This window comes from Muntiacus reevesi, chromosome 15 (genome assembly GCF_963930625.1).
Source record: "Muntiacus reevesi chromosome 15, mMunRee1.1, whole genome shotgun sequence".
NCBI lineage: Eukaryota > Metazoa > Chordata > Mammalia > Artiodactyla > Cervidae > Muntiacus > Muntiacus reevesi.
The window spans coordinates 32,586,790-32,611,771 of record NC_089263.1 but is presented as its reverse complement, the minus strand read 5'-3'; the positions used below and the strand labels follow the sequence as shown (position 1 = coordinate 32,611,771).

At 57.6% G+C, this 24,982-nt stretch overlaps 1 protein-coding gene across 1 annotated transcript; it reads left to right on the top strand.

The window, feature by feature from the left end:
- The first annotated feature begins 164 nt into the window (after positions 1–164).
- On the top strand, positions 165–24,766 carry LOXL1 (lysyl oxidase like 1). The gene is made up of 7 exons (XM_065905947.1): positions 165–1,664; positions 15,785–15,893; positions 18,952–19,089; positions 19,521–19,677; positions 20,277–20,372; positions 22,191–22,306; positions 24,427–24,766. Exons 1-7 carry the CDS (start codon positions 518–520, stop codon positions 24,431–24,433), a joined length of 1,770 nt encoding a protein of 589 aa, XP_065762019.1. The 5' UTR covers positions 165–517; the 3' UTR covers positions 24,434–24,766.
- Positions 24,767–24,982: the final 216 nt, after the last annotated feature.

Genomic DNA, 24,982 nt, shown 5'->3' with positions numbered 1-24,982 from the left:
TTCACTCCCGTGCTCAGAGGCAGGTCTGCGGCTTGGCTGGGAGCTCCAGGGGCTGAGGCAGCCGGCGCAGCAGCTGTGGGACAGACCACATAGCTAAAACCCGGCGGGCCATAGGGCCCCGCGGAGGAGGCCCCAGCAGGCGGACCAGGCTGCCCGAAAAACCTCCCGAAGCTCCCAGCCTGTTGCTTATTCATTCAGAGTGGGAAAACGCCAGCCCAGCGCGGCCAGCCACCTCCGGGCTGGCCATGTAAGGCCCCCAGGCGGCCCTGCCTGCCCGGTGCCCAGCAGAGAGCCTCGTGCAGCCCTGGGCACCGCCCCTGCCCTGCCCTGACCCCCTTGGCCTCGAAATGCTGTCATCGGAGGAGCCGTCCCGCTCGGGACAAGGCCAGGATGGACAAAGCTAGAGCTGGGGCGGGCAAGGAGCCGTCCTGTCCTCGAGGCCGTGGGAAGAGAAGCACGCACGGGGGGCCACTCCTGAGAGCCTCTCGGTCCACCGGGCCTCCGCAGAGGGGCCACCATGGCTCTGGCCCTAACCGGCTGGCAGCTGGTGTGGGGCGCCTGCGTCTGCGTCCTGGTGCACGGGCAGCAGGCGCCGCCAGGGCAGGGCTCGGACCCGGGACGCTGGCGGCAGCTGATCCAGTGGGAGAACAACGGGCAGGTGTACAGCCTGCTCAACTCGGGCGCGGAGTACGTGCCGCCGGGGCCTCAGGGCTCCGAGGCTAATTCCCGGGTGCTGCTGGCGGGCGCGCCCCAGGCCCCACCGCGGCGCAGCCAGGGGGGCCTCCGGCGTCGGCAGGCCCCGTCCCTGCCCCTGCCCGGGCGCGTCGGCTCGGACACCGTGCGCGGCCAAGCGCGGCACCCCTTCGGCTTCGGCCAGGTGCCCGACAACTGGCGCGAGGTGGCCGTCGGGGACAACACGGGCATGGCCCGAGCCCGCACCTCCGTCTCCCAGCAACGGCACGGGGGCTCCGCCTCCTCGGTCTCGGCCTCGGCCTTCGCCAGCACCTACCGCCAGCCGTCCTCCTTCCCGCAGCAGCAGTTCCCCTACCCGCAGGCGCCCTTCGTCAGCCAGTACGAGACGTACGACCCCGCGACGCGGACCTACGACCAGGGCTACGTGTACTACCGCAGCGCGGGCGGCGGCCTGGGCGCGGCGGCCGTGGCCTCGGCGGGGGTCGTCTACCCCTTCCAGCCGCGGGCGCGCTACGAGGAGTACGGAGGTGGCGGCGGCGAGGAGCAGCCCGAGTACCCGCCGCAGGGCTTCTATCCGGCCGCCCCGGAGAGGCCATACGCGCCGCAGCCCGCCGACGGCCTGGACCGGCGCTATTCTCACAGCCTGTACCACGAGGGCACCGCGGGCCTCGAGCCGGCCTACCCCGACCCGGGCCCCGACGCCGCGCAGCCCAACGGGGGCGGCGGGGGCGGCACGTACGGCGGCGGCGGCGAACCCCGCCTCGGCTGGTACCCACCCTACGGCAACATGCCGCCCGAGGCCTACAGCCCGCCGCGGGCCGTGGAGCCGCAGCCCCCCTTCCGCGTGCTGGAGCCTCCCTACCTGCCGGTGCGAAGCTCCGACGCGCCCCCGCCGGGCTCCGAGCGCAACGGCGCGCAGCAGGGCCGCCTGAGCGTGGGCAGCGTGTACCGGCCCAACCAGAACGGTCGAGGTGAGTCCGTCCTGGCGCCCGGGGCCTCGTGCATCCTTTACAGAAGGCCTCCCCCGCCTGCTAAGGCAGGACCCCCACCCTGGCCCCCATCGGCAGCCCCAGTGCTTCCCAGGCCTTCGCCGCCGTCCATACATCCCCATTGGCGCCAAGACTTGGCCAGGCAGGCCAAGGCTCGGACTTGGGGGGATAGGGGGTGGAGGGGGTGGACAGGCTTTGGAAAGAGACGCTTGGGTCATCTGAGGACACATAAAGGAGCCCCTCTCCCTCGTTCCCACTGGGGCACGTCCTCCCCTCTTGGAGGTGCCCCTCTGCCAGCCTCACAGGGTGAAACACGGAGCATCCGGGTCAGAAAGGCCTCGGGGACACCTCCGGAGGTGTGACAAGTTCCCGGTCACTGGGCATAGGTGGGCTTGGCGTGAATGAACAGGAGGTTAGAAGAGAGGGTCTGGCCTGACAGGAGAGCAGATTGGACCACCCGGGGTTCCTTCGTGGGGCTGCCAGGCCTGGACTAGAGAGGCAAGTGAGGCACTGGCCTGGGCTCCAAAAAGTAATCGGCTTCAGAATATTTCAGTGCATTTTTAGATCAAAAATCATGCCCAAAAAAGATGAACAAAATATCAAAATTTGAAATAGAATCAGTGATGGTGCCGTGCCAAACTATATTCAAGCCAGTGAAAAACTGAAAATTAGCAGTAGCGATCTATCTTTATTTGAAATTTTGATATTTTCTTCATCAGATTTCTTTTTTTGCAGTACTGCTGAATTTTAAAAACACTGCCTCAAATACTACTTCCCTTAGTTACTGAGTTTTTAGGTGCCCTCTTAAGTTTTGCACCCCAGGCTGGGAAGAGTCCCTGGAGGCAGTTGTAGACAGGGATAGTGGAGGGGAGGTTGAAGATATGACCTAGCCTTGGGAAAGCTATCTGCACAGTGGAAGGGGCGGCCTTCCCTCTTCAGATGAGCAGCTCCACACACGCTGTTGGAAGGCAGGCTACCTTGGCGAGGGCCCACAAGTGGCCTGGCCAGGGCTGAACGGCCATTGACCTAACCTCTGCCGTCCTAGAGTTGCCTTTCCTGCTTCTGTCTCTGCAAGTCCACAGTCAGCTTTGGTCAAGGTTTTCCATTCAGACCGCAACGTGTATGCATTCCACATCAGCCTTGCCTCTTTCAGGTTGCAATTAATATTCCTGATTCTTTATTCCTGCTTCTCTGCTCCACACCAGGGTGGCTGCACCAGGCTCACCAGGTGAGGGCTAAGCATTGAGGGGCTCAGGGGCACAGATGCTGCAGCTCCAGCCTTCGTTCCTCTGCCTCTGTCCACACGGGGATGCATCCTTGTCTCCAGCCATACTGACCTTGGGTGAGAGGCTGCTGCTGGGTTGCAAGGGTGGGGGACTCTTGTCTCTCTATGGGCTGCTGGAGCCCAAGGCTAGGGCAGGGAAGGGTCCCCAGTGGTAGTACTCACTCCCTCACATTCAGGGGCTTCCCAGGTGGTGCTAGTGGTATAGGACCTGCCTACCAATGCAGTAGACGTAAGAGATACGGGTTCAATCCTTGGGTCGGGAAGGTCCCCTGGAGGATGGCATGGCAACTCACTCCAGTATTCTTGCCTGGAGAATCCCATGGACACAGAGCCTGGTGGGCTACAGTCCATAGCGTCGCAGAGAGTCAGACACAACTAAAGCAACTTAGCTCCAGCTCTCCCTCACATTCAAGGCATAGCCTTCAACTTGGGATGCTGAATCCCACTTTGAGAACCTCCAGGTGCTCAAGACAGGAGCTAGAGAGAGGGCCCGTCTATGCTGTGATGAAGGATTTCGCGGCCTCACCTGCATCTGATCCTCAGCAGGACTCGCAGCAGCCCTGCAGCGGTGTGTGGTACCACTCTGCATCAACCCTTGCTAGAGCTCCGTGGAGGAGAGCACGTTTTACCTATAGGCTAAACTGTTGTGGTGGATTTTCTTAGAATGCAAGACCGCGAAGTGGGGCTTAGCCAGAAGCGCTCCACCTCTGGGCGGAGGAGAAAACCCAGGCCTCAAACAGCAGTACTGGCAGAGCCAGGCCTTGGACTCGATGTCTGTGCCCCGAGCCAGTGGGTTTTTCTAAGGCCCTTCTGTGGCCCGTCAGGTCTTAAGGTTCAGAGGGAGACTGACCAGGGCAAGGCTGTGTCTGGAGTGGGGCTGCTTGGTCCTCAGGAGGGCCTCTGGCCATTGCCCCTGAACCCCAGTGTTCATTTGGGATTAAAGACATTTCTCTCCTGAAGGAGATGCCAAGCTGAATCCAGGCCCTGCCCCGAGGGAGGCATAGAGGAGGGGGCATCTCAGTGCTGTGATCAGGCAAGCACTGGGCAGGTGGGGAGAGGATGGTGGTTTAGGGGAGCCAGAGGAGGGGCCTCCCCAGTCAGGGGCTAGGAACCAGGGAGGACTTCTAGGAGGAGTAGGTGCCCAAGTATTGCTGCAAGCTGTCAGCACCCTCCAGGTGCCCCTTCCCTAGTCCTGGGGGGGGGTGGGGAATGGTGTGTGAGTGGGGGCTGCAGGCTAAATCGGGACTCACAGAGAGGCCAGAGAGGGAGCAGTACCTTCTCCCCCATCATTTGTTCCCCGTCTTCCCACCCTGCTAGGCTGGGACCGTGGAAAATCCAGGCTCAGGGAAGGCCAAGCTTTGTGCTTGAGATCAGACCCCCAGGCCTGGTGTGGGAGTCCAGGGCGGATTCTCCGAGGCTGACCTCATTCCTCCTGGCCGCACACCCAGGGGTCTGAGGCTGGGCGCTGGCAGCCCGCGCGCGTACGGGCGTGGACATGTCCTCACAATACCAAACACATGTGCGCACCGCCCACGGCCTCCACGTTTGGGCGGTTTCCAAGTGCCTGTCCGGAGTCTGGTTTCTCCCTGGGCGCCTGTACCCCCTTCCCTCCCACCCTGGAGAGGGGGACCCAAGGGTTCCTGCAATACCGTTGTCTCTGAAACGTGTAACTCGATGGAAGGCAAGGAAATAGAGGCCCAGGTCACATACCTGGCCTGACTGTCCCAGCAAATCCAGGCAGAGGCCTGGGGATGGGGGTGCCTGCTTCCCAGGCCCTGCTGAGACCCCAGAGGTGTGCCCCTCCCTCTCCTATGGCCAGGCCCTCTCCTCCTGGCCTCCTTGTCCCTGTTCCCGCCTCCCCACAGCCTCAGCTCCTCTGATCTGGTGATATTTGTGCGGACTAAGATGACTCCAGGCCCTGGAAAACCATGCCTCTTCTCCCAGGGCTCCCCCTTACACCCCCGGCCTGTTTCACTGGTTCTGGCCACCCTGTGAAAATAAGGCGGAGCAGCCGCCCTGGGAGGACGGCCAGTTGGAGGGCATCCTCCCAGGGCATCTCTGATGGCTGTGCCAGCCGTGCCTGGCACAGTTCCTCCAGCCCTATCCTCACACAGCCAGTTGGAGCTGTGACTGCCCCCTCCCTGGTTTCTTCCAGTCCATCCTACGTGTGAGGCAGTTACACCCTTGCCTTGCTGACCACATTACTCTCCTGCTCAACGAGGTTCTGGGGCTCCCAAGGCCTTCAGGACAAAATCGCAAATGCCTTAGCCTATTGCTCCAGAACCTGAGGCACCTCCTTCCATCCCCTCCTCCTCCTTCTCTCAGGCCTCCACAGCCCCCAGGGATGGTGCAGATCTAGGTGTTTCTAGGGTCCGCTTCTCTCCATCCAGCCTCCTGCACCCAAGAGTCCAGACAGGATCCCTTAGTCCCTGAGAGTGGCCCAGTCTCCCTGCTGCATCCCCTGCTGCCTGCCCCTCTCCCCACCAGAACCTGCCTTCCTGACTCAGGTCACCCACCCACCTCCACAAGGCCAGAAGGAGATGCAGGGGCAGACAGAGTGGGCCTCCACCCAGCAAGCCTCCAGAGTCAGAGCGCCCAGGCAGGAATGATGCTCACAACCCGAGCCATTTGCAGAGGAGCACCTGCTGAGCTTAGAGGCCTCAATGTGCAATTTCATTCACCCCACAAGCCTCCTAGAGAGGTGTGGATTACAGGGCAGTGGTACAGATGAGGAAACCGAGACCTGGGGAGGTCTCACAGCTGGATGCAGCAGAGCCAAGACTTCGCACTGAGCCTGTCATGTCTTCATGGCACTGAGGGGACCCCACCCTCAAGCCACCTGCAAGCCAGGCCTCAGTTCCACCAGCCACCTCCAGGGGGAATAATTCTGCTAGCATATGTTGGACATTTTATGTTGATACATCATCTCTCTTTATTCCCATAGCAACCCCACCAGCCAGATGCTGATAATCCACCCCAGTTCATAGATAAGGTGGCAGGTTCACTTGCTGATTGTCACATGACCTGTTAGTAGTGAAACCAGAATTTGGGTCTGCATGACTCCCCATCCTGGGTTCTTAACCCCCATGCATTATTTTTTTCCTAAATTTTCATGTATTAAGGCTTACCTCTCACATCGATTTAGTCATTTAGCAGATACTTGACTCCTACTGTGTTCTGGGCAGTGAGCACTCATTGTGACAAAGTGAGATGAAACAGAGTGTGCACAGATTTAGAAGCAAAGAACACCTTCCCAGTGTGTTGCTAACATGAAGCCTAATCATTTCCACTCCAGACTCCAGAATATTTAACAAGCACATGGACAGCCCCTGACACTGTTCTTGGAAATTTACAGTTAGAGCCATTTAGTCCTCATAACAGGCTTCCCAGGTGACCTAGTAGTAAAGAACCCACCTGCCAGTGCAGGAGACGTAAGAGACGTGGATTCGATCCCTGGGTCAGGAAGATCCCCTGGCATAGGAAATGGCAACTCACTCCAGTATTCTTGCCTGGAGAATTCCATGGACAGAGGAGGCTGGCAGGCTACAGTCTATGGGGTTGCAAAGAGTAGGACACGACTATGCACATATACAACCCTTGTTACTATTACTCCCATTTTGCAGATGAGGAAACTGAAGCCCTCGGAGGTTAAGCACCTTGCCCACGATTGCTTTAACTGGTGACTGGTGGAGGCAGAATCACAGCTCAGTACTCCTTCTTCCTTCCCTGAAGTTGTCCCAAGTTGCTCCTTGAGAAAGAAATGGAGTCTCAGGCCGAGGAAGTTTGGGTAAAGGGTCAGAAAGCTATGGAGACAGAGGGGCCTGGGTCCTCTTGCTGCTCCCCTATTTGGCAATCAGAGGTCACTGGTGTTGGAACAAACAAGTTGTGTCAGGGACAGCCTCCTTGCAGGCAGACTTCCTGTCTCCTCTCATATCTGCCAATTGAGGGCCACATCCTCTCCCCCTGCTCTCAAACTGGACTATCCCTGCAGGAAAAGACAGCTCCCGTTTTAAATAATTATAATTGCAACTGATATTATTGAACACTTAATGTGTATCAAGGGCTTCCCTGGTGGCTGGGACGATAAAGAATCCTCTTGCAATACAGGAGACCCAGGTTCAATCCCTGGGTGGGGAAGATTCCCTGAAGGAGGGCATGGCAACCCACTCCAGTATTCTTGCCTGGAGAACCCCATGCACAGAGGAGCCTGGCGGGCTACAATCCGTGGGGTCACAGAAGAGTCAGACATGAGTGACACGACTGAGCACGCACAGTATGCCCCAGACACCATGCCAAGCATTTTATTTTTGTTTCCTCCTTTAGTCCTCCCGGAAAACTTGTGAGGTATTATCACCCCCATTTTACAGAGGAGGCAGCTGAGGCTAGAGAAGTTCGGTAACTCATCCAGGGTCCCAGAATTCATCAGCAGCCAAGCTCAGATCCAGGCTGACTCCCCTCACCAAACCGCTCCAACCTCCCCATCTGCTCCTGCCCCTCAAGGAAGGGTATGTCTCCACCTTCATTGTTTCTCTCAGACCTAAACCCTCTAAGACACAAAAAGTTGGACTTTTTGCCTTGAGTTCGCAGGCCCCACAGAGCCTGTTGGGGTGGTGGCCCAGCAAGGCGCTTAAAGCCTTATAGGCACCAGTCTACTGGCGCACTTGGCCGGCGGGAGCGGTTCTGGCCTTTCGCCCCCTTCCTCCGCCTTTCTCCCACCCTAGGTGCCCCCATCTCAATGCCCTCTCACCTCCGAAGGGGCGCTTCACCTCCAAAGGGGCACTTCTCCCAAGTAGTCCCAGTCCAAGTCCACGCGACTCCTGTCCAAGCCAAGAACACATGGAAAAGTCCCCAGGGCAGTGGCTGGAAAGGCAGAAAGGAAGGGCGGGGGAGGAGCCGGTGGTCGGTGGCCCCAGCAGCCCACACCTGCTTCCAATTCTGTGCCCGGCATTCCTGCGGAGCAGCAGCCGGCAGGGAGGGAGGCCGGAAGGAGAGGTTGGTCCGGTCCCTCCCCTGCTCTGACCTAACAGCCTCCTCCCCACAGGCGGCGGGAGCCAGAGGGCCTTGCTGTCTGGATTCAGGATTACAGGGCCCGGCTGCACCTGGGTCCCTCTCCCCGTTACTGACGGGCGCCCAGAAACCGGGCATCTCAGCATCACCTGAAAACGGGGAGAGGGCATCAGGACACCAGAGCAGGAGGGTGCTCAGAGAGGGAGGTCGAGGCCAGAGGAACGTCAGCCACCCGAGTCTCAGGAGAGAAGCCGCCCTTCCTCCCTGCCATGGGCCAAGGGAACCATGGTTTTCCAGCCCCAAAGCTAATCCTTCCTGAAAAGAAAGGGCTTTTGGAGTCAGCCCCAGCCTCTACGTGGTAATGAAGGTTGTGCTCCCATAGGCAGTGCCAGCAGGCCCTTTGTGGGGTGCTGGCATTTGTCCTCAGGCTCGCTGAGGGCGTGCAGGTGCCAGGCCCCTAGCTGGGGTCCAGGGAATTCAGGGGCACCCTGAACCCATCCCTGTTCTCGCCGGGGCCTCAGCCCAGGCAGGCAGGATGCCATGGTCCAGGTCCACTTCCTTCTCTCGCCAACTCGCCAGCTCTCAGAGACCTGGGCCACAGCGGGGTGGCGGCAGACAGGTGGTGGGAGGGGGAAGAAGGAGGGGCACCGGGCGGTGGCAGAGGAGGGCTAGCGAGATAGGCCTTGGGACCCCAAGACTGTACCCCAGTGAAGCGTGTGTGTGTGTGTGTGCGCCTGCATAGCAGGGCATTCCAGGACAAGGGCAGTATGGGGTCAGAGGTCAGTGGCAGAAGAAAAGGTCAGTTGTGCTAGTAGCTGCCTCCTGCTCCTTAGGGTTAAGAAATCCGGAAGGTCATGTTAAGGCCAGACCGCAGAAGGCTGGCTGCGGAGAGCAGACACCATCTCATGAGGAAATGCAGCCATTCAACAAATATTCATGGAGTACCTTACACTGTGCTGGTCTAGAGCTGGGCATTCATGAGGTTGAGAAAAGAGACAAAGTCCCTGTCCTTGTAGATCTTGCATCTTCATGGGTGAGCATAATAAGTAAATAATAGAAGGTGATAAGTGCTGCAGAGAAAGCAGAGAGAAATCAAGGAGTTCTGGAGCATTGGGAGAGCTTGCAGAGGTGTCAGGGTGGGTGTCATGAAGGTGACGTTTGAGCAAAAACTTAAAGGAGTCAAGTGGGTGAGCCATGCAGCTATCTGCCAGTAGAGCATTCCAGACAGAAGAACCAGCCAGTGCAAAGGCCCTGAGGTAGGCACTCCTTGAGCTTTCAGGTGTGTTCCAGCGTGGCTGGAGCAGCACGGCATGGGTGTGGGGGCCTTACAGGAGACAGGCCAGAGAGGTAACGGGGTCCAGACCATGGACGTCCTGTAGGCTACTGTGAGGACTCTGACTCTCCATTCACGGGGGAGCCACAACAGTGACATTTAAGCAGGGTCTCTCTCTGCTATGCTGGGAATGGACTGTGTGGAGGCAGACAGGGGGAGTCTGAGAGGAGGCTGGTACAGAGATCGAGGCTGAGATATCAGCGCCGGGCCAGGGGATAACAACGACTGGTGGGGGGCAGTCAGTTTCAGGATATATTTTGGAGATAGAGCTAACGAGCTTTTCCTGATGAATTGGATGTGGGGTGTAAAAGAAAGAGAGGGGTCAGGCATGTCGGGAAAGGATCCTGTGTGGCTGAAAGGGTGAAGTCACCATAAGCTGAGATGGGCAGTCCATGGGTTTTCTAAGAAAGATAAATAGTTCAGGTCACTGAGAAGGATCTGAGGGGTAGCAAGGGATCCCAGGAGACCACGGGATCTTCAGAGCCTTCTAGAGGTGGGGGCAGGGCCCTAGGCAGGGCCTGCAAGAGGAGGCCCGTGGGTGGGGTGGGCAGGCGTGTTCACACTGGGAGGAGTGTGAGTGATGGAGAGGTGTGAGGAGGCAGCAGGAGGCAGAAGGCAGCTCACCTTCCCTGGCAGCCTCCTCCAGCTCTGCCCCGGCTACTTCTGGGTAGTTTGCGCAGTTGAACAAATACCCTTGCCCTCCTCTGAGTCTGGAACTGTCACTCAGAGCAGCGAGGCCATCACTGCCCTTGGACTGCCTCTCCGAGTCTGGTGGGGGCAGCAGATGGGTGCTGGAAGAAGGAAGGAGGGGAACCGGGTGGTGGCAGAGGAGGGTTAGTGAGGTAGGCCTTGGGGCCTCGAGACTGTACCCAGTATAAGGGTGTGTGTCTGTGTGTCTGTGTAGCGAGAAGTCCAGGGCAAGGGCGCTATGGGGTCAGAAGTCAGGGGCGGAAAAGGTCAGTTGTGCTAGGAGCTGCCTCCTGATCCTTAGGGTTGAGAGCCCTGGAAGGCCAGGTTAAGCTCAGACTGCAGAAGGCCTTGGCCGCCACCCTGAGAAATCTGAACTTGATTCTGTAGGTGATGGGGAGCCACAGAAGGTTCTTGGCTAGGCTCAGTGACCATCCTAGCTCCTTTGCCTGGACTGTATTGCCCTTCACGGTAAGCCACAGTGGATCCTGCAGAACCTTGCCTGCCTACTAGTCACCCAGGTGTGGCGCCGACAGTTTAATGTCCTGATTATTAGACCATCATTTCCTAGGACCTATAGCTGCCAGCTCCCGCCCCGGAGGCCCTCCTGGCCCATCCTTATTCCAGGCCATGCTCTCTGAGCTTCCTGCTCTCCCCACCGAGGGGCTGCTCTGGAGTCGGGCCGCTTGGGCCAAAACATCCCTCTCTGTACATATTTCACAACCCACTGACCGGTTCCTGCTGGACATTGTTTATCCTGCAGCCCCAGGCTCCAGAGATTAGGGCTCTTTGGCATTCCATTTGCCTTCAGCTGCTTCGTGTGAGCAGGAGGCTGGGGAGAAGGATTTCAAAGGAGACGAGGTTTATGAAACTCACAGGAAAGAGGAAGCCAAGAGGAAAACAGGTGAGGTGTAGGCACGCGGAGGGAATGTAACCTCAGACCCTCTGCTCTGGGCGGTCGCCAGGAACCGCTGAGCAGGAGGGAACAGATTCCTCCTAAAGCAGGAAGGATTTAGGTCAGACGGTGGGAGAATTTCCTGGCAGCTAGAGTATCGTCTGCAGAGGTTGTGAGAGGTCCTGGGCTCTTGCCCAAAGCTGGGGAATGGCCTGAATAGCTCCTGAAAAATATTTTAATCTCCCAAGTGTTTATGGAGCCATCAAACCTGCTCTCAAGGGACAGTTACTCTAATCTCCCCGTCATCCACGTGGGGAAAGTGAGCCTAAAGAAGGGCCGGGACCTGGAACACGAGGCGCGGGGCGAGATGGCAGATATCGCCTGCTGGACTCTATCCCACCAGAAGGCCCCAGCTGCGTCCTGCCAGGGAGCGGGAAGACAGTGCTCAGCCTTCCACGGGCTGGCGTGGGGGCCAGCCGGCAGCTCCAGGCTCAGCCCAGGGGAGGCAGGAGGACATCAGACCCCCAAGAGGCAGTGGAAGGGGCCCTGGGTCCCACAGAGAGGAGAACAGGAATGCCGAGTGCTGGCCCTTGTCCCGCCATTCTGTGTCCTCCCAGGCCTGGAGGGTCCAACGGAGCCCCCAAGGCCAAGGGACTGCCTCTAGACCAGAGGCTGCCTGCAGATGGCCTTGGGACCTGGGTCACTCACACCCAGCCCCCCCCCCCCCCACCAGCCGAGCAGCCTAGCTTTGGTCATCCCAGGGGCCTTGGCCCTCTGACTCAGTCCTCCCAATCCTCGTCCAGCCTGTACAGCCTGAACCCCCGTGGCCAGCACACTGTTCCTGGGGAAGAGTGTTCACAGGGGGTCAGCCCCAGGCTCCCAGCCCTGAGTGAGGTAGAGGACAGTCAGTCTGTGTTAATGGAAGCAGTGAGGCCTAGACTGGGGCCAGGCTGGCCCAGGGCCTTGCAGAAGGCCTGTGACAGTAGAGTAAGAAGTCGGGCTCCTGCCTACCTCCTGGGCAAGGAAGGCAGGGCACTGAAGGTGACCAGGCCTCCCTGGGTAACCTGAGCAAGCCCATCGCCCAGCCTTTGAGGGGTCAACCCCATCCCCAGGAGACTGGCTAGATCGGTCATGGAGGGTATAAACTGTGGAATCGTACTCATAATGACAAGCAATAAACTTGACATATCTTAAAAGTTAACATTGACTGGAAGTCAAGAAACAGAATGAGACCCACAAGGTAATATCATTTATATACCTCATGGATAAATACCCACTTCCAATTTTATACAGAGACACAGATGTTCAAAGACATGTCTAAGGGTCAGGGTAAGGATGAAGGTTAAAAAAACTTAATTATGAGAACGGCCTTGCACAAACCAGTGATAATGTTTGCTCTGAAATGAGAATTCAGTTATCTGCATTTATAAAAACAAGTGTCTCCAGAAAAACTTGCCACTACACTATTTTATAATGTCTCCAGTGCCAGGTCCACAGGCTGACTGACTCCATACATTCTGCATAAGAGGTCCCAGCCCCACCCCCCCACACACACACAAAATTACATCCCATGACTGATGGTTCTCCCTGCCTTCTGATGACCCGATGACCAGGAACCTACTTTTAAAATGCACATTTCTTGGGATGGTGGGGAAGAGAGGTGAGCACAGGTCTTGTTGGAACTGAACTTTAACCAACACTGGCCACTCTGTCTGGAGGGCCTGGATGTACCCCACAAGCCAGAGGGAACAAACCGGTACCCCTACCCCTACATCCACAAGCGCACACTCAAGCCTTCCCTCAGCCCCCTTCCAGCATCACACAGCCCACCCACATACCCAAGCCCCTATGGAGAGGCTGAGAGCCCAAGCCTGCAGGCCTGGCTGCTGGTGGAATGCCTCCTGGGAGAGCAGCAGAGAAGGAGGCATTGTTCCTTCCTGGGAAAACATACCAGCTGAGGGAGGGGGCCTGCTGTTCCCAGAGACCTCAGTGGGGGATTTTAAGGGGGGTTGGGGGGACCCAGCCTAGACTCTACCTTTTCCAGTAGCTTCCCCCACGGCAGTGAAGGTGTGACAGGGGAGGGCGGACAAGGGGAAGCCAGTTAGGGGAGTCACAGGACCCCCGTGATGGTCAGAGATGCAGAACAAAGCACACAAAATAATGATCAGGGGGATTCCATTTAAGTCCTAGAAAAGGCATAACTGATCTAAAGTGATTCAAAAGCAGATCAGTGGTTACGTGGGGAGGAGGGAGGGAGGATTTGCTGAGAAGGGGCAGGGAGGAACTTTCAGGAATGGTGGAAGCAGACCGCAGCATGATTGTGGCGGCTCTAACACCCTATGTGCATTTGTCACAGCTTATCAAGCTGGATGCCTAAAATCTGTGCATTTGACTCTGTGTAAATTATAACTTAAAAAAAAAGAAAAACTAACACGTCAAGTCCTGGAAGGAGAGGTTGGGACCTGGAAGCTCTTCCTGGGGCTTCCTTGACCTGCGGTGTGACTGGGCAAATTCATTGCTCTCTCTGAGCCTCCCTTCCCTCTAGCACCGCTGTGAGCTGTGGTTTCCTGAGGGAGACAGGGTGAGGAGCATGCTGGTGGATGAGTGGAGCAGTAAAGTATGAAGCCACTGATCATTAAAGAAGCTTGCCTGACAGAGACTGACAGCTTAACAGTCAGCCAGCCCTGAAGCACGCTGAGGGTGTGAGTGGGGCCTGAGCCCTGCCCTCGGGGAGTACAGACTGCAGGGGAGCAGACACAGGTAAATATGACGAAATCTAGTAGTGAGGCAGAAGTGTGAGCAGCTTGGAATGTCACTGCCAATCAGAGAAGCCTTCCTGGAGCAGGAGGCGCCTGCCTGAACCTGAGGTTCCTCAACAGGAGGAGAAAAATGGTCATCTTTGGCTCAGCCTAGGACCAGGACCAAGGTTCAGTGTGTGGCCAGGATCAGAATTCAGTATGTGGTCAGACTCAAGGCGCAGTCAGAGGCCAGGAGTGGCACCAGTCCCAAGTATCCCCAGCCTCTTAGCTGGCTCTTCCAGCTTCCCTGGACGAGGAAGGGTCGGGCCAGAAAGCGCTGTACAGTCATCTGTGCAGTGTTTATTGAAACCCGGCCTGGGGTGGGGGTGGCAGGCTGCCTGGTGCCAAATGTGGGTCTCATGCAGCTTCAGGCCCAGCTGACCCACCACCACATGTTGCTGAGGGAAAGCCTCTTTGATAATGGGAAGGGGACCATTCCTGGCCATTCACCCCGCTCCCCCCCCCACACACAAGCTTCTATGGACGAGAAAGTGAGAAACAGCTTGATACGGAGGTGGCCCTTGCTTTCAGGGCCTGACGCTCCCTGGGGAAATGACTGCAAGCATTCCTAGGGGCTTGAGTAACGGGGCTGAGGCTGGCCAAGACAGCCCCCATCAGCCAGGAGCCACCTCATCCTCACCCACCCTTGTGCTCCTTGCTTCCTCTTCATTCCAAGCAGGTGAGGTCACACTGGCTGCTCCTGCCTGAGGCTTGGGCCCTAGGCAGACAGGGGTAAGGTCTGGGAGCCCCAGAGATGTATTTGAGAGGGGTGACAGGCAGGCAGAAACCTCTGGGAAAGGGTCAGAAGCCAGCGTCCCCCTCTTCTGTCTCATCTTCTGGACCTGCAAGCTGACAAGAGGGTTTTGGCAGCAAGAAGAAGGGGCTAGAAGCCTGTCCATGTGACTCAAGCCCCCTCACTGTGCCTGCCCCCCAAAAACCAGAGGGCTTGAAAGAAGCTAAGAAGAGCTTACAGCTTCATTTTATCATTTATCTGCCAGAAGCCCTGCGGCATGAGAGGGGAGGGGACATGGAGGCCCAGGCCTGTTCCCCTTTAAGCTGGTGGCTGAGCTGGGATGGAGCCCAGGGCTCTGGAGTCCCCCTGCCCACCTCCCACCCCACCCCTTGCACACACCCAACATCAAGATCTTTCCGTCTTTACTCTGTGTGGCTAGGGTCTGGACACCTGAGTTCAGCTTCTGCTTAGTCCTAATAACTCACTGGGATGAAGTTATGTACGGGGGTGGGGGTGGGGAGCAGAATGAACAGACCCTTGGCTGCAGCCTGACCGGAGGAACAAGTGATCCGGGGACTGGACCAGACTCCAGACTTCCCCTGGGCACTGGGCCCCAGGCCCTCCTCAGACTGGAGGCCAGAGGCTGTAGACGGGAAGGTGTGGTCCGCTCTGGGGGCCAATGACAGGATGAAAGGAATCCTGAGCAAGGCGGGCTGGGTGCCCAAGCCGAAAATCCTGCCCTGTCAGCAGCCTGCTCCAGGGACGTGTTTTCCTGTGAGCCCTTCCCTTCCTGGCCACCCTCACTTCTGCCAACCGCCATTCACCTGGCTCTGCCCAGCAGCCTTCTGTACCCGCTGAGGGCTGGAAGCCCAGGGCGGTTCACGAAGAATGCCAGCTGCAGGGGAGAGGGGAGCAGAGAGTGTCTGGGGGCTGGTGGCCTGGGAAATAAGGACACCAAGGGGAGTGTCTGCGTCAGGAAATTGCTTGGTTCACTCGGTCCTGCCCCCAGGCCCTTGTTCATGCTACTCCCCCTGCCAAGAGCACTCTTTTGTCTCCTAAGGTTCTCCAAATCCGCTCCCCCCAGTCTCCCAGGAGGCTCAGTGGTCCCCACAGCGTGGGGCTCCAGAGGTGAGCCCCTGCTCCCTGACCTCCCTGACCCCCCACCTGAGCCTAGAGAGAATGGTTCATGTCACACACCTCGTTCACACACACATTGGGAGGCTTCCAGGAGGAGGTGACAGCCAGTGCAGAGAACTGAGAACGACCAAGGACATTTGGGGTTGGGGAGGTCTCTGGGCTTTAACCCCGACCCTCCTCAATGCCAAGCTGTCGCTCCCTCCTCTCTCTCCCACTCCTGACTCCAGGCCTCCCTGACTTGGTCCCAGACCCCAACTACGTGCAAGCGTCCACTTACGTCCAGAGAGCCCACCTGTACTCCCTGCGCTGTGCTGCGGAGGAGAAGTGCCTGGCCAGGTAAGATGAAGTGCGGACAGTCGTCGGGAGTCACCCAGAACCTGCCTGCAGGCCGCACCACCCTGGCCTTCTCATTGGTGGGCCTGGTCTTCCCCCAGGGTATCAGGTGGGGAAGGGAGTGGGGAGATCCAGCTTTTATGTACACATCACCCTGCAGGGAACTTAATGACATTTCATCTTCACACCCACTAGTGATAAAGAACCTGCCTGCCAATGCAGGAAGCTATAAGAGATATGGGTTCTGCCCCTGGGTGGGGAAGATCCCCTGGAGAAGGAAATGGCGACTCACTCCAGTATTCTTGCCTGGAGAATCCCATGGATGGAGGAGCCTGGTGGGCCGCAGTCCTTGGGGTTGCAGAGTCAGACACAACTGAGCAACTTAGCATGCAACTTCACACCAACCCCAAAGAGTCTGTGTTGCCCCATCAGTAACTGAGGAGCAGGGAGAGGAATTGCATCGTGAGAAGGTCCCAGGCAAGTCTAGCTGCTGTCAGGACAGAGGGCAGGATTATGGAGCCATCTCTACAGAGGATGAGGGAGGCTGATGGAAGGGGCCAAGGGCACAGGTGACAGTGAGACCTCCATTGTGTGTTGCACTAGAGAGAGGGGAAGGTCATCAGTTCACTTGAACCCAGGAGGTGAGCACAGCCGACTCTCCATTATACCTGATTAATTCTGCCTCTTGCAGAGCTTGCTTCTCAGTTTGATGGCGAATGTTCTGGTCAAATATGTATGCGTTGAGGACATCTCCCCATGCTAAAACAACTAGTTAAAGGTTACATTGACTTACTTCTTTTGTTTACATCCCTCTGTGTTGAAAGCACCTATTTTTCTTAATTATTTGCTTTTTTAAAGCAGTTGAACTCTCCTTTCACTTCTGCATATCTGGGAAGCCCTTGGGGATCTCAGCATTTTTTCATTGAGGGAACATCTCATTCACTGCCACTCAAGAGTAGCTGACCACAGACTGTTGTCTATCTGTAATGAAATGAGGGACTTGCACTGGAATGTCACTCAATTCACCACTTCCTTCATCGAGAAAGTCTTGCTTCAAAACAGAAGTATCAGCTGAACTAGACTGTGTGATTAGTGATGTAGCTGATTTACATGTTGATGGAAGTTCCTTATCTCCTTACAAACTGGCCACAGACAGTGTGACAGCTGGCAGAGGTCCAGGGACCACACATGAGTCCCCTCAGCTGGCCTGCGCACTCAGGTCTCGTGCCTGGGAGCAGAGCATCATAGTGCTGCTCTTACTACAGCGCCTTCAGAGACCAGGAGCGCAGTCTCCATGGCTGTCCACTGAGGCTGAGTTTTGAGGAGTCTGAGTCAAAACCAAGCTGTTACTCCATCTTCATGGAACATCCTGTGTGCCCACACCTGGGCCCCCAGGTGGACTGGGGAGGAGGCAGCCGGGGCTCCGTCCGAGGGCTCTTTTGATCTAGCTGGATAAGGTAGCCGCTCACCCAGACCCAAGTGACAGGGAGTGGAGGAGAGCTAGAAGGGGTGGTTGGCAGGCTAGAGCCATGCGAAGCCAGAGGAGGGGGAGGTTGGCAGGGGCTGAGGCATCCATGGAGGTTGGGCGTGGGATACAGACCTAGAAAATGCAGCAGGACCGACGCCCTGGAGCGGCAGGGCCCTCGGAGATGGCCAAAAGCATGGGCCACAGACCGGTGCCAGTTCACAGACAGTAGGCGGGACTCAGACGAGGGAAGGGACTTGCTCCAAGTCTCACCGCGGCTTTGTGGCCAAGCTGGGCCTAGAACCCAGACCCTAATGGGTTCCCACGGTGTGCCGAGCCCAACAGAAGGGCAGGATTTAGCTGAACAGAGGGAAGGAGGATGTTCTGTTCCAGCGCAGACAGAGACAAATTCCAAGCCTCCCTCAGACAAGGCCAAGGGACTTACGTCCTGGCAGACAGAAGCCTGCAGCGCCTGGTGTCCAGACATCTTCTCACAGAGAGCTAATCCCCATGACTGGCCACCTCCTGCCTCTGGCCTCAGGGCCCAGCCCTTAATGATTGCTAGGGAAGTGCCCCTGAGACTGGCCAAGACAGCTGTCCGCAGTCAGCTGAAGAGGGGGAAGCCTGCAGTCAGCCCTTTCTCCTACCTACGGGATGTGTGGACATGTGTCCCTTCACTGCTGCCCCCGAGTTTTCTCTCTTTTCCCTTCCCTCCTCACATGGCCCATCTCAGTTGGCAGCTGGGGGACAGCAAGTGAATTGTGAGCAGGCAGCCTGCAACCAGTGTTCCCCCAACAAAACAGGTCAGGTAGCTGGCCCTGAAGCCACACAATCACGGAGAGTACTCACACAGGCCGGGCTCAGGCTGCGTGTGGTATCAGGGCGTGCTGGAGGCAGTGCTGTTAGATCTCCCAGGCAGTCAAGATCCCTCTAAGTGGGGCAATCTCAGCTGACTTCCTGGAGGAGGGGACCTGAGTTGGGGCTAAGAGGCTGATTGGGTTCTGGGTCAAGTGAACAGAACAGACAAAAGTAGAGATCAGTGAGAGTTAAGTCTGTTTGGGAAACAGTATTTGAAAGTCAGAATCTCTTGGACAAGGCTATTTTTTAAAAAGCCCTCCGAAGATTTTGATATGGCCCCACGCTCCGTTGTGTCTTACTCTTTGCGACCCCATAGACTGTAACCCACCAGGCTTCTCTGTCCATGGGATTCTCCAGGCAAGAATACTGGAGTGGTTATCCATTCCCTTCTCCAGGGCATCTCCCCAACCCAGGGATCAAACCCGGATCTCTGGCATTACAAGCAGATTCTTAACCATCTGAGTCACCACACTTAGAGACTGTCCCTAACTGAGAGTCATAAGCAGGCATCAGGGACCCTCAGAGCGTCATTATCAGGCCCTGCTTTAGAGCGTCCCCACCGGCAGCCTCCAGCCACACGGCAGAGGGGAGGGGGCCGCCAGCAGAGAGGAGCGGAGGCCTGAGCCTTGGCGGCAACACGGGGATCAGCTGTGAGAACCTTCAGGGACAAGACGGCCCCCGCGGGGTGTCTCTGGCTGGTGCCTGAGCGCCCTCCGCTCTCCCCACCTGTCCCCACAGCACGGCCTACGGCCCCGAGGCCACCGACTACGACGTGCGCGTGCTGCTGCGTTTCCCCCAGCGCGTGAAGAACCAGGGCACAGCGGACTTCCTCCCGAACCGGCCGCGGCATACCTGGGAGTGGCACAGCTGCCACCAGTGAGCTGCCGCCCCCGTGCTGGGCGCGGACCCGGACCCGTGCCCCCGCGAGCACTCGGGAGGGGCGGGGCTGGGGAGAGGGCCCCGAGAGGGGTTTTCTGCCGAGAGTCCATCACTGGGGCAAGAACTTTTCAGCAGAGCCTCAGCAACTGGGCTGGAAGACGGGATATAGAAGGATCGGTCTGGATAGGAGATGAAAGTGTCTAGAATGCAGGGCATCGCCCCAGGGAGGCCAGGATAGGGAGGGGTGAGGGGTCCTGCGGAGGTGCCCTCCTAGGGTGCCTGGCTCGGAGGGGACACCAGAGATGCTGCCTGTGGGACCCAGGAGCCCAGGCGGGTCAGGAGGCAGGGTCACCTGGGCCATCTCGGGAGGGGAGCGGGCTGGGCAGGGCCGCCCAGGCCCTCTTCTCCTGCTTCCTCTCCCGCCCCAGGCACTACCACAGCATGGACGAGTTCAGCCACTACGACCTGCTGGACGCAGCCACAGGCAAGAAGGTGGCCGAGGGCCACAAGGCCAGCTTCTGCCTGGAGGACAGCACCTGTGACTTCGGCAACCTCAAGCGCTATGCCTGCACCTCTCACACACAGGTCAGGCCAGGTCGGGCTGGAGAGGCGGGGCCGGGCTCCGGACCACGGGGCAGAGCTGCCTGGGGATGGGAGGCTGGGCCGCCCTGAAGACAGCTAGCGCCGAGGCTCCTGGCCACTCTGCTCCTCCGGAGTGCAGGTCTTCTCGCCAGTCCTCAGGCCACCACAGGACTCCTCGGGGCCTATCCTGCACCTCCATTTCCAGGGGTGTCTGCTCATGGAAGGAAAACATTCCAAGGAAGTCTGGATGGCTTAATGTTCTATTTGTCCAGCTGGGCCCCCAAATCCATCTTTCTGTCCAGTGTCCACCTATCCTGCCTATCTCTCTCTGTCCATTCATCCATCCGTCTCTCCCAGGCATCCCCCCACCTTCATTTCACCCCTCCTTCTGGTTATTACATCTCTCATTGCTCTGGTCCATCTGCCCAGTGGGCCTAGTACAGGGCAGAGCCATGCTGAGCCGCTCCCTGGGGTGGGGGGTGGGGCGCCCAGGGTCAGGACAAAGCACAGAGCAAGGAGGCCCCAGGCTGCTGAAGTGGGCATGGGGTGGCTCTCTGAGGAATGCACAGCACCCCAACCTCTGCTCCTGTCCCCTCTCCTAGGGCCTGAGCCCAGGCTGCTACGACACATACAATGCAGACATCGATTGCCAGTGGATTGACATCACCGATGTACAGCCCGGGAACTACATCCTCAAGGTGGGGCCCCTGGAGGCACTCCTCCAGCCTGATGCCCCCACCCCTGACATAAGCTTCACGTTCTGGGTGTACACCCTCTGGGTGTTAGATCTCACAGGCAGTCAAGAGCACTCTAAATGGGGCAATCACAGCAGACTTCCTGCAGGAGGGGACCTGAATTGGGTCTAGAAGGCTGGGTGGATTCTGGGTCAAGTGAACAGAAGTGAAAGAGTTAAGTCTGTTTGGGAAGCAGTATTTGAAGCGGGAACGAAGGGTGTAGGGGGAAGAGGAGGCCAGTATCTCCAGGCTAAGTCTCCTCCTTCACACTCCTGTTGCTCTGCAACTAATGATGTCCCCTGAGATCTGCACTTCGCATCTGAAGGTCTTAGTCTCAGGCAGACACAGCCTCCTCCCATAAAAACTCCAAGGAAACTGCAGCCCAGGTGTGGTAATGCTGGAGGAGGGGGTGACTCTCTTCCCTAAGTGACAGAGGACTTGGAGAGCCATGTAGTCCATCCCCCTGTATGTGGGCAGGGCAGGCTCTGTGCCGTCTGGGAGAGGACACTGCCCTTCCCTGAGACACAGCTCCTCACAGGACCCCTTGCAAAGCCAAGGGCTTTATCCCCTCTGGCCTGAACCCCTTCTCCACGTCCGATCACCCCAATGCCCCTTGGTTGGGGGCACAAGTAGAAAAGTGCGTCAGGGGCACAGAACCCAGCATGGTGCCTCCATGCAGACTGGGCAGGGGCCAGGTCATCACAGCCTTACCTGGGGAAGCCAAATCTTAGCCTCTTCCTTGCAGGTGCAAAGCCAGAGTGGGACTCACTCTGTGACCTCTCTGTCACAAGGAGAAGAGCTCCTTGGGCTCTTCTCTACTCTGGAGTAAAAGAAGAGCAGAGAAGGTGGGCCTGGAAAGCAGCTTTAACCTGCACAAAGATGGGCTGCTAGGCGGCTGCATTCAGAACCAAGCAACCCAGAAGCTGTTGGTTACAGCCCTGAATGAGCACCTCTCACTGGGCTTGGTGAGGCCTCTGCTCAGCCTCACCCAGGGGCCAGCATTGTTCAGGGTATCTTTTTTCTTCCCTCATTTATCCACTCAACAAACTCACACAAAAGCCCTTCTGAGTTCTAGGTTCCAAGGATTCAAGACATGTAATGCCCAGTTCCTGCCTCTAATAAATGTAACTTAAAGACAATATCACTGCATCTCTTCTTAAATGTTCTGCAGATAAGGCTGGGTGTGGCCTAACCCAGTGAAGCCCTCTCCTGTCAGTCCAACATTTTAAAGACTTCCTTGTGTCCCAACAACTCCTCTTCAGCCAGGTTATGCTAGGGTCATCACCTCAGTTGAGTGTCAGGTGCCTTGGGCTCCAGGCCAGGAGATGCCTCCTGGCATCAGATAGGCCATCAGTGGGTCATCTAGATGGGCACACATGGTGAAAGGGTACGGGCTTCATAGTCAGGGAGACTAGGCGTGGGATCCCTCCCAGCCCCTCACTCACTGCTGGGTTCCCTGGGGCAGTGGCTCTGAATGCCCCATGCCAGGCCCCCTGTCCTGAGCTCTGACTGAGGAAGCCGCCTGTCTTCCAAGAAGGGTTATCTGATGATGCTTTGTTTGACTATGAGCTGTCTCTTCCTTCCTCTCTCTGTCTTCTCTGCATCTTCTCCTGTCTCTGCATCAGTGCGTCTCTTGGTCTGGCGTGGTCTTTCTCCATCTCTGTGTCTCTCTCCCTTTGTCTCCTCTGTGTCTGCCCATCTGCCTCTCCACCTTCCTTGGCGACCAAGTGAAGCACAACTCCCTGATCAGATCCCTTTCCATCTGTTCCCTTCCTTCTTCAGGTGCATGTGAACCCAAAGTACATCGTTTTGGAGTCTGACTTCACCAACAATGTAGTGAGATGCAACATCCATTATACAGGTCGCTATGTTTCTACAACAAACTGCAAAATCGTCCAGTAAGTGTTGGCCCACCCCGCTCCCTGCCCCAGCCCTTCTCCTCCTCGAGGAGCAGGTGGGGCCACCCAAAACACAGAGGATGCGTGCCCTCTGGGTCACCTTGGTGGCCATGCACGGCTGCAGCTGGACCAGCCCCCAGGCTGTGCAGGAGGAGGCTCGTCTGTGCCCACCCCGAGCCCAGTGCTCAGGATGGGGATGGCGCTCAGGTTGCGGGCGCTGATCTGGGACGTGGCCCCCCATCTCTCAACTGGAGACTGGCAGGAGGCAGCGAGGAAGTGCAGGGCCCTGCAGGCCTCATTCTGTGACTCCCTCGCTCTGTGACCTCAGGCAGCTCGTCTCACCTCTCTGATCTTTCCTCTTCGACACTTCCCAGGCAGGCTTGTGAGGCAGATTGAAAGGCCTGACAGCTGTATCCGTGTGTTCCAGAACCCTTACACTGGTGCTCAGTAATAGGCAGCTGTGTGAGCCTTAGCGTCCCTGTAAGGTGGATTGAATGCAGCAGCCCCAAATTAGAAGGGACTCTGGCTGGAGTCACTTCTAGTCGGTCATCAGCCCCTGGGCCCCATTGTGGAGGGAGCTGATAAACTCTGCGCCCAGGCCTTTGGCACATGGCTCCTCAGCTGCCCGAGCTGGCTGTCCTCAGCCTCTCTCCTGATTCCTCATGTGAAGTACTTTGCAGAGGGACTGCCTGCTTACAAACTCATTAAGAAAATGCAGTCACACTCTGTGTGAATTTTAAATGCTTGATCGGGTCAAGGCAACTCTCTTCCATTTAAAAAAATAAAGAAAAAAAGAATAGTCTTCTAGAACTGTAGTCCGTCAGCTAGGGGACAAGTGGCAGGGATTGCAAGGCCCAGAGAAGCACTTTTCCCCAAACACGCCTGCTTATTAATGGTTCACAGATATGAGAGGCTTAGCCTATCTCCAGGGTCAGGGCTCAGAGTGTGACCGGGATTAGGGCCCAGTGTGTGACCAGGATTAAGGCTCAGCATGTGACCAGGGTCAGGGCTTGGTATGTGAGGGCTCCGTGTGTGTTTACAGATAGCCCCTTCACCCTTGGCTGCTACCACTAAGCTAACTGTTCACAGCCCCCCACCGCACTGTGAGAACAGTAGCCTCTGGTTCAATTCAGAGATTCTGTTCCTCATTAGTGGGATTAGATCAGAATTATCCAGGTCACAGAGTGACCTGGGAACGACCGACTCCTGCCCCATCCCTGGCAACCTAGCCCTTGGGCAGGCCTGGGTTTCCAGCACCTTCTTGCTCCTCAGGGCTTGTCTCTTTCATCCATTAAAAGTCCAGGGGTCACCTAAACAGTAGAGGTTTTCTGGGAAGCAGTTGAAGGAAGGAGTGGGATGGGCGGGCAGGACGGAGGCAGGAGCAGAGGGGGGAGCGAGGGAGGCCCACACGCCCTCTTGTCGCTCCTGCTGCTGGGGAGGGAGCATCCAAACAGCCCCCTGTTTTCCGGGAGGCACGGTGAGCTGGGCCCCTCAGCGGGGGGGGGGGGGGGGGGGGGGGGGGGGGGACAGAGCAGCTGCCCCACGCCCTCTCCAGCTCCCCCGGGGCCTGCGGGCACCAGGAATCCAGGAATGCCAAGGCCCTTCCTTCCGAGCCCTTTACATAAGTGCTTGGAGAGGCTCAGGTCTCATTAGCGCGTCTCCGCGACCCTGACCGCAGGCAGGCGGCTGGGCCAGCACACAGGAAGCTGGAAGGAGCGTTCCCAGAAAGGCCACGGGACTGACGCCTGTGGGTTTCAATCATGTTTCTGAAGAGGAAAAAGGAGGCCATTTTTTTTTCCCCAAAAGTACTGAGTTAGAAGAAATAAGAAAGTATTTTCAGACAGTAGCAGCTCTGCTAATGACCCAGAAAAGAGTCTGGAGCTCAGGGCAAGGGGCGGTGTGCTGCCCAGACCACACCCTGGGTGGGAGCCCATGAAACCCCTCTTCTTAGAGCTGGGGGTGCAAGACCGCCTCCCCTGAGCCCCGATGACTGAGGGGAGTGGAGGGGAACTGCTCAGCTGGGGAGGTGGTGGTCGGTGGGGCGGGGAGCCTGGCTGACAGTTGAGTGAGGTCTCCCTGCCCCTCAGCCTGCCGCTGACCTGCTCTCTTTCTTTCCTTAGATCCTGATCCCAGGGAGGTGTATACAGCCGGCCCACCTCCTCACCTCCCAAAGCAGGCCCTGCTCCCCAGGCAGCCTCCCGCCAGGATGAGCCCGGCCGAGGGGCCCAGCCCCCACTCACAGGCAGGGGCAGCTGGACCGCGGGAGCATCCTTCCCTGCCCGCCTCAGGGAGCGAACGGGGACCGAAACCACAGGGACTCCGGATGCCAGGCCCCACTATGTACTTAACTCTCCCCCACCACGTTATTTTGTTGGTTGTTGGTTTTTATTTTTTATATTTTGGCCATACCACAGAGTAAGATTGCCCAGGCCTGGGCTGAATAAAACAAGGTTTTTCTAATCCGTGGTTTTCTGCATGTGGCCTGCCGGCCGGGATGACCAGAGCTAGGCTGGGCTCAGGGGACATGCTCGGGCTCCATCCTTCGCAGCAGAATGTGGAAAGGGCAGCCACCACCCGCCAGGACCACAGCTTGACCCAGAGGGCCTCGAGCCCCGCCGGAACCCCACAGGGCCTCTCTCGGCGCCAAGCCCGCGTGGGGAGAGGCCCCCGGCATCT

What these genes read in the sequence shown, in the direction of transcription:
- LOXL1 (XM_065905947.1), top strand. Translation starts at nt 518, where the DNA reads ATGGCTCTGGCCCTAACCGGCTGGCAGCTGGTGTGGGGCGCCTGCGTC. An exon ending in GAGGAGAAGTGCCTGGCCAG is followed by an intron (nt 15,894 to 18,951) that starts GTAAGATGAAGT and finishes CTGTCCCCACAG; the next exon opens with CACGGCCTACGGCCCCGAGG. An exon ending in CCTGCACCTCTCACACACAG is followed by an intron (nt 19,678 to 20,276) that starts GTCAGGCCAGGT and finishes CCCCTCTCCTAG; the next exon opens with GGCCTGAGCCCAGGCTGCTA.